Raw genomic sequence first — 8,609 nt, 5'->3', positions numbered from 1 at the left:
CGTAGTTCGCATGGCATTATCAGCGTAGTTCTCATAGCAACAACAGCCTAGTTCTCATAACAATATCAGCGTAGTTCTCATAGCAGTTTCAACGTACTTCTCATTCCATATATGGAAAGTCTGCCAGGGTATAGTTTACAAGAGGTTTTCGGAGCTGAGGCTGCTTGAAATTTTACGAAACAAATATGGACCATGTTAACTTCTGATTGTATGAACGGATTCTAAGAGTAGATTAGGCAAGATCGTAGGATTAAGATTGAATAGGAAACCTGCACTGAATGCACAAAAAAAAAACTATTCACAGAATCTGAAGAAATTTCATCAACAATAAATACAAACAATAAAAATAAGCTCTTTTAGCTGTTGACACATATTGTCACATGATCTCAACATCTAAGTCCTTTCTCGTCCTGCTCTCCATATCAACATTATTTAAAACGCACTAAGTTTTGAAACAATCTCCTGACAAATATTGTTTGTATGTGACAAAAATATATATTTAACTTAACCAGTGTACGACGAAGCATGGCACAATCACGTGCTGGGTTGGTGGGAACAGAAGGACAACCCAAACGTGCTGTTTCTGAAGTACGAGGACCTACAGAAGGTACAACCTTAAAAACGTTGCTACCGTTAATAAGGTATTTTAGTCAAGTGGTGTGTTTTTGTCCTGGTGCGTGCGTCCGCGTTAAATACTAGCTCAGTAGAGGCATGTCGACGAAATACAATTGACCAAGGTTCAGAATATGGGACTTTGGTGTTTTTTTTCTCTCATTGGATTCATTAGTCACGTGTGTACACAGTTAATAGAAGATTCATTAACCAGTGACTACTTTTGAAAGGTAAACACACAAACCTCCAATTTTTTATGGCTATTAGTCCATCTTGTTCACGAATTGACTCGCGAGAGTTGTAATCCACGCAAGTCTCGACCTAATTCTCCCAACTCTCGCGAGAACTAAATCAATCCGTGAACAATATGGACTGAAAATTCTAATAAGCAAAGAAGTGAGGCACATTAGGAAGATATTAGGTCTCCCCAGGTATAAACGTTAGATTTATCTATTATATCTTAATATTTTCACATTGAAATGACAAAATATAAAAACATGTCGTCTATGATAGGTCGAAAGTTAAAAGCGTCTGTGTCGCATTCCGTCTTTGTAGAATGATTCTTGGGTTTCCTGGCTGCTTTAGTCTAGATTACAATGTTCAGTCACTAAGTTAGTAAACTTTACATGCAATATATTATTCTCTCCGTTTAGTAGGAAATAACAATCTCTGTTCATTCATGAGTGTGAAAATTACTTTTGATATATTTACAGGACGCAACTGCTTTATTATGATTTTTGTTATCCTTGAATAATGAATGTACTTGTCCTAAAGAACACCCGGAAGGAGGTGGAGAAAGTGGCAGAGTTCCTGCAGTGGCCCGTGACCCCGGAAGTGATTGACAAGGTCGTTGAACAGAGCACATTCCAGAAAATGGCGACAAATCCTGCCACGAACAAAGTTGCAGGAAAGGGCGCCAAATCAGGAGTCTTTGACTTCTCCAAGGGAACTTACTTTAGAAAAGGTGTACATTTCGGCTTCTACGTACATGTTAAACACTGTCTAAATTTAATGTACAAAAGAATTGTTGATATCAAAGTTCCCGTCGACAAAGGAGAATGATAAAAAAGTAGGTCCGTCGCATGGACAGTGAAATGCGCTGTGGGTAATATGTCAAACGTGAAAGTCCCTAACAAACAAACAGTTCTTGTCTCGACCCTGTTATATTCGGCGTGCATGACAATGTCCACGACTCCAGGCGTTTTTTATGTCTTAGGAGTCGTTCATGGTTTTTGACACTTCACCCAACTTGCATTTCGTTCCATTCAGTTATAGACACGTGAACCTGCTTATATCATTAAATTTGGTTGACCATTTTATTTTTCTTGCTTTTGACTGGTATGTTTCGTTCGTTAGAGTCTCAGACTTAAATCTATGATATCATGTTCCTCTAAACAGCTCAGAAATTCCTTTTGTTTTTTTACAGGTGTAGTTGGTGACTGGAAGTCTCTTTTCAGTGACGAACAGAGCCAATGGTTTGACACCTTCTACCGGGAAAAACTTGGGCCAACTGGACTTCACTTTGACTTTGAATGATAGAAGAAAATAAAATATCAGGCTTATAAAAAAACAAAAGTTAATTGCGACTGTCTCATCTTTCATAGCATGCAGCAGATACTCGGGCGATGCTGAAATTTGGCTAGCTCTGACCAAATGGACTTTGAATTCCAATGATAAAAGAACATATTTGCATGCCTGTGGGGTCTAATCTTTCCTTTATACTCTGTGCTATTCTAATTGGTTACTTTCCTGTCTATCGCTCCTTTTGATTGTTTTTTTTTGTGTTAATCATGATAATCATCATTTGTGTTAAACAGAATCATCACCGGTGTTGATTCTGTTTAACACCTGGCTGGCCGGAATCTATGTGTTACGGTGTCGTAACCAACATGGAATGGGGCCTTCTGATTGGTCCGCGCCTGGCTATATGCTAATGGTCATTATACACAGATACGTACAAGTCTCAATGCCCTTAAACTTAACCGTAAATTTGCGCGTTTAATTTTGTCGAAGTGTTTACACGTGCATTATGTAATTTAAAACTACAATGTAATACAAAATTCTGTACAATTGCATCCTCCTAACGCCCGGTCCCCAACGGCATTAGCCTATTGGGGCTCTGCTATCTAGATGCCTACCAGCGGTTATTGTGATTGTCGCCACAAACTAGCTGTCAGCCAATCAGGGAACAGGCCTGTCTTGGGCTTTTTGCTTTCGAAAGCTGTCTCGAAAAGACCGCTGGGAACTTAAGCTATCGGTCAATCATGTTACGTCTTACATAGCTCCATCCTCCTATGCCCGATTCCCAACGGCCCATATAAGGGCAAGCTCATTAATATTCATAAGCAGAGCAGCGCGAAACTGGTCTGAGTGCGCTAGATAGCAGAGGTAACACAAGCGGTTTCGATACGACTGTGGTCCCTCTGCGTAGGAGGATGTAAAATTGTCTTCACATGTTTTAAGGATAGGGGGAGACTCCGTACATTCAGATGGAATATTACGTAACCTCTCTTCACTAGTCTTATACTTCAATTATCTAACTTAATGCATTCAGCTCATGGGCATGGATATGTAATAAAGATCGTAGTCTTGGTTATTGTTTGCTAATTATATCAAATGCGCTCACACAGTGAGCATTGTTTTCATATCAGTGGAAGTGAAGCTCATCCATTGAAATGATATTTCATTTTTAATAGTGGTTATGGTGCATGATTGTGTTCTATCTGCATAATGAGATGTTAACGTTACAGAAGCAGTGGATTGCTCATTCCATGACAAAGAAAAGTCTGGAGTTGAGCAAAAATTCGATGAGCGTAATTTCTAGTGTACCAACTTTTACCAAAAGAAGTGACGTTCCAGGTACCGTCCTTCTTGTATCTGGTAAATAGAGTTAATTCCAGTTGTGGCGGCCATGTTGGATTTCCGGGGTCATCCGGGGTCATGGCACCAGAACGAGACTGCAGGTGGTACCAGCTGGGCATTCTACTATATAGGCTGTATTGCAGACATAAGTATGCCATCTTCGGGAGTGCATTTCACCCCTCTAAGGTTAACAACTGCACAATATATGCCTGTTATATATAGAAAATATTGTTTGGGACATTTGAATTTGGTTTTGGTGATATTTTTTAATCAATTTTTCACATTTTTTATGGGTGACCTGAGAACAATTAGTGTCAGTGTTTATATCATCCATTAGTGCTTTGTACTGGTAACTGTGATATAGTAGGTTTACTATTGGGATTAAACCCTACAAATACACAAAATATGGGGATGACATCTTTGCGGGTAGAAATTTAGAAGACATTTGGCAGTTGTTCTGATGATGTATTGGTGCCAAGATCCGTTCTGCAAACTACGCTCTATGGGAATGTCATGCCGGGTGTGCTCCTTTACTTTCTTCCCAAATCATGTTTTCATTGTTTTATTCTAGTTTAAACAACATAACCCTACACAACAAATTCCACATGTTGGGTCCATAAAATTGTGGGATGAAATGTAGCAGATTTTTTTCTGTTAGGGATTTTTCAATGCCAATGTGGAGAAAAACGTAAATTTTATCGTCAGTGGAAGAGGTAAATTGGTGATAGAACTTAGTAATACGTAGTTTTATGAACAGATGTTCGCAGCGTCTGTGAAAATTCTGTCACATTTCCACCCACACTGATCTGAAACTGGCATGAAGTCCGGTTTTTAGAGTAATGTGAGGGTCGACTCTAGCCTGAGTATCATCCTAGTTGGTTACGGAGGCTCTCATACTCACCCCTCTGGTTCGTGAGGGGTGAGTATGGGAGCCCGGTAAGCTACCTAGGATGACACTCAGGCTACAATCCCTCCTCCGCTGGCACTTATAATCAAAGTTATGTTTTTTTTCCACCTTGACATTGAAAAAATTGCAAAAACAACAGTAAACAATCTGCTACATTTCATCCCACAATGTTATACAACATGTGGACATTTTTCTTACGTTTATGTTGTTTAAACTAAAATAAAACAATAAAAACACTGTCAGATAAATTGGGAAACAAGTAAAGGAGCACACCCGGTACATACACTGCCTTCCCCATTGAGTGCCGCAGGATTTTCCCATAGAGCGTAGTTTGCAGAACGGTTCTTGGCATCTAGAAATCATCAGAATAACAGCCAAATGTCTTCTAAATTTCTACCAAAAGGTTTGTCACCCCGATATTTCCATGTTTTTGTAGGTTTTAATCACAGATACCGATACACAGCACACATGGAGGATATAAACACTGACATTAATTGTTCTCAGGTCACCCGTCAAAAAATGTGAAAAATTAATAAAAAATATCACCAAAATCAAGTTCAAATTTCCAAAACAGTATTTTCTATAGATAACAGGCATATATTGTGCAGTTGTTAACCTTAGAGGGGTGAAATGCACTCCCGAAGATGGCATACTTATGTCTGCAATACAGCCTATATAGTAGAATGCCCAGCTGGTACCACCTGCAGTCTCGTTCTGGTGCCATGACCCCGGATGACCCCAGAAATCCAACATGGCCGCCACAACTGGAATTAACTCTATTGTTAAATTTCCTGCCCCGAACTTTTTTTGTGCACGCTTGTACTCAAATGTCTTGCCCACCTCTCTACAAACCCCTCGAGTGGTACATTCTTGCTCGGGAAGCACCTTCTGACCTTTGGATTCCGGGCATATTTTCATTCACCTTTCGGGTAAAACAGGTCAAAATGGCGGCCAGCGGGGACGACCGTGTCGAATATTTCAGGTACAAGGGGATTTCTCTCCCTAGATACCTTGTTTCTGAAGACATGGACGCCATTCGGGACTTCGCCATCCGAGACGATGACGTCTTTATTATCACGTATCCCAAGTCAGGTTGGTTTGTCTATGAAGACTTCAATATACTGTCACTGCTGTATGTGTAAGCCAACCTTTGTTCCAACTGCACTCTGTTACAACAATGAAAATGGTATTGTATAGTTAATAATCTTTATTGCAAATTCATGCCCAAGGGCTAATTGCATACAGGGTAAGGTAGTAGTGGTATACATAAACATACTTAACAAAGAAGGGAAATGATAATCATAAATAAATAAAAAGGGAATAACGTCTAAACTAAATCAATTTCTACTTAAGCTAATTGATGGGTTTGACTTCTTAATATGCCTTCGCCGTTATATGCAGAGGAGCTTTCGGTTTTGATATACAGTGGTTTGGATATGCCATCGTCGTGATTTTTGAGTGACAGATAGCTATTGGGGCAAATGGTAATGGTGTAGCTGTCGGCCGCTCAACAACTTAGGGGCGCAGCCGGGAACTGTATGAGCCGGTTTAGTTACTTACAGGCTTTGAAAGAGACTCAAAAAGGGGTTGACGTATCGTCATGATTTATGGTATATAGGTATCAAAGGGGCATTCCACTCCAGAGGCGAGAGTAATTTTCTGATAAAATGCACCATACTTTTCGCAAACATATCTCATGTGTCTTTTCGACAATAATCATGTTCTAAACATAAATCTAAATACCCCCATACGGACCCGCTTTTTTATGTACTGTGCTGTTCACGTTTTGCCAGCATAGCCGTCTTCGACACATTTTCTCCCAAACTGCCGTCGGGATAAGCTTGGGGAAGCGGTACTGCAAAACCGCACTGCATCACTTTTCTTTTAAACCACCAGATTGACGTCCTGCCCGACAACGGTTGTATCTTTGATTCAGGTAGCTTAAAAAAGATGCGTTGATAACGCTAAGCGCAGGAAGTCGACTATTCACTGAAGCAAAAACATATTATATAACAGTTCTTCTTCTTCTTTTGTACTGCTCAGCCCCCTTGACGGGGATTACTAGCAGAGCGCATGTTTTGTTAGTTACGGATGATAGTGCCTTAAAACACAGGGAAAATAAAGGCAAAACACAAAAGGACATAAACAACTGATGGGTGCAAGGGACAAGACAAGTGAGTGCGGTGGGTTAGTGTTATTTACATATATACGAGGACGTGTGGGGGCGACTCAATGCAGCAGGGCCCTCCCCAGTTCAGTTTTGAACTGGGAGAGAGACCCCGCCTCCGCCACACCAGGCTCAAGTTCATTCCACTCTTGGATGGTACGAGGGAAGAACGAGAGCCTATAGAAGTTGGTTAAAGTTACCATATGCATTGTCCATGATGCACTTTCCTGTTTCACCATATGTGCAGGGACGGCTTGGCTACAGCGTATTGTTTCTTTGTTGCGGTTTGGCGGTGACGTGTCCAAAACTGACCAGAAAGAACAAGACGAACTGGTGCCTTACTTTGAACAGAAGTGTGAAGAAAGCGTCCCCTTTCGGGAACTACCGGAAGCGCCTTCACCAAGATTGATCAAAAGTCATCTTCACATGTTTCTAGCTCCGTTACAACTGAAGCAAGGTAAAGGAAAGGTGAGTGAAATGTGTGTGTGCGCGCGCGCTCGCGTTTACACTTACACGATGATAAAGCTAGTGTTCTGTTTGTCTATGTGTGTATGTATGTAAGTATGTGTTTCCGTCTGTGTGTGTGTGTGTCTGTATGTGTGTGAGTACCATTGCATTGGTAAGTATGTATGTGTGTGTGTGTTTATTTATTTATTTATTTATTTGTGTGTGTGTGTGTGCATGATTATAGTTATCATTTACATATATATATTTATATCTAGAATTTGTATCTATTGTGTGTTTCTAGCTCTGCATAGAATTGTCTGTTTTAATGATGAACGGCCACTCTCACGAGTATGGCAAGTCTACAGGTTTGCAGTTGCAGTTCTACTTTAATCTGTCTGTTTTAATAGTATTATACCATTACGTAGCATAAATTAGCAAACGTAATTGTAAATTCATTTTTGTTGTTATCAAAACATAATTATTGACACAATATAGGTCGACAAGGTTAAATGATATTTGTAACACAGTTTGATGAAATCTTCCCATATTTGTGATGCTTATTTCAATTTAGGTTATCTACGTCGCCAGGAACCCCAAAGACCTTGCAGTGTCCTTCTATAACTTCCACTTCATGTGTACAAGACTGAAGACCCCCACATCATGGGAACAGTTCCTACAGGACTTTGTCGACGGAGAAGGTAGGGGTGCATAAACTTTGCTATCATTCTGTATCTGTATCTATACAGCCGGTATAACCGCCGTTAGGCGTAACACACCAGCTTCGCAGGCACGCGGCGCGGCAGCAGCTCATTTATATTACACCTACTTGTAACTTAAGGCCCCTTTTATTTATAGACATAAGCCAAAAATGTTTGAAATCCTTCCATGATGAATATTACTTGCACATTACAAGGAATATTTTTTCTTCTTACAAGTGTACAATGGTGCATGGCACGATCACGTGCTGGGTTGGTGGGAACAGAAGGACAACCCAAGCGTGCTGTTTCTCCGGTACGAGGACCTACAGAAGGTAAAAGTTTACACATGAACTGGTGAAACATAGAAAATAATATTTTTTGTCATTTTTAGATGACAATATTTGATACTGGTAAGGAGATCTTAGAAAAGACGAAAAAAGTTTATTACCTTTGCCAGAATGGCTAAGGTTATGTTTTAGGCCTGTGAGTCTGTCTGTCTGTCTGTGTGTTAACAGCATAACTCGAGAAGCCTTGGATGGATCCCGATGATATTTGGTAGGTGGATAGGGGTCGGGAAAACGAAGGTCAAGTTCGATAATGGGCCCCCTAGCGACTTGCTAAGGTATTTTTGATATCTCGTGTTCTGGACATGCCGTGGTTATGATTTTTGAGTGGTAGATAGCCCTTAGGGCAGAGAGTAAGGACTATAAGTTTAGACCCCCTAGCGGCTTGTTTGGAACTGCAGTCGCCGATTTCCTTTCACACTTTGGACGAGAATAACTCGAGAACGTGTTGATGAATCATCACGATTTTTGGTATGTAGATAGCCCAAGTAACAATGTACATTATGAAATACTAATTATGCAAATCATGAACTAATTTACATAATTAATGAGGAAAGTTTATAAATCCACTG

General features: G+C 40.2%; 2 protein-coding genes across 2 annotated transcripts in view; both read left to right on the top strand.

Moving 5' to 3' along the window:
- Positions 1-2,354, top strand: part of LOC118403136 (sulfotransferase 1A2-like) — a 24,410-nt gene extending 22,056 nt beyond the window's left edge. Inside the window, exons 5-6 of the mRNA XM_035801634.1 lie at positions 1,387-1,576; positions 2,039-2,354. Coding sequence (XP_035657527.1) covers positions 1,387-1,576; positions 2,039-2,148 — 300 coding nt within the window. The 3' untranslated portion in view covers positions 2,149-2,354. The remainder of the gene's footprint in view (positions 1-1,386; positions 1,577-2,038) is intronic.
- Positions 2,355-5,184: 2,830 nt separating this feature from the next.
- LOC118403135 (sulfotransferase 1C4-like) overlaps positions 5,185-8,609 on the top strand; it is a 17,901-nt gene continuing 14,476 nt past the window's right edge. The window contains exons 1-2 of the mRNA XM_035801630.1: positions 5,185-5,473; positions 6,796-7,016. Of these exons, the coding sequence (XP_035657523.1) occupies positions 5,209-5,473; positions 6,796-7,016 (486 nt within the window). The 5' untranslated portion in view covers positions 5,185-5,208. The remainder of the gene's footprint in view (positions 5,474-6,795; positions 7,017-8,609) is intronic.

Source organism: Branchiostoma floridae, chromosome 16 (genome assembly GCF_000003815.2).
Source record: "Branchiostoma floridae strain S238N-H82 chromosome 16, Bfl_VNyyK, whole genome shotgun sequence".
NCBI lineage: Eukaryota > Metazoa > Chordata > Leptocardii > Amphioxiformes > Branchiostomatidae > Branchiostoma > Branchiostoma floridae.
The sequence above is the reverse complement of the archived record's forward strand: the minus strand, read 5'-3'. Positions and strand labels throughout refer to the sequence as shown.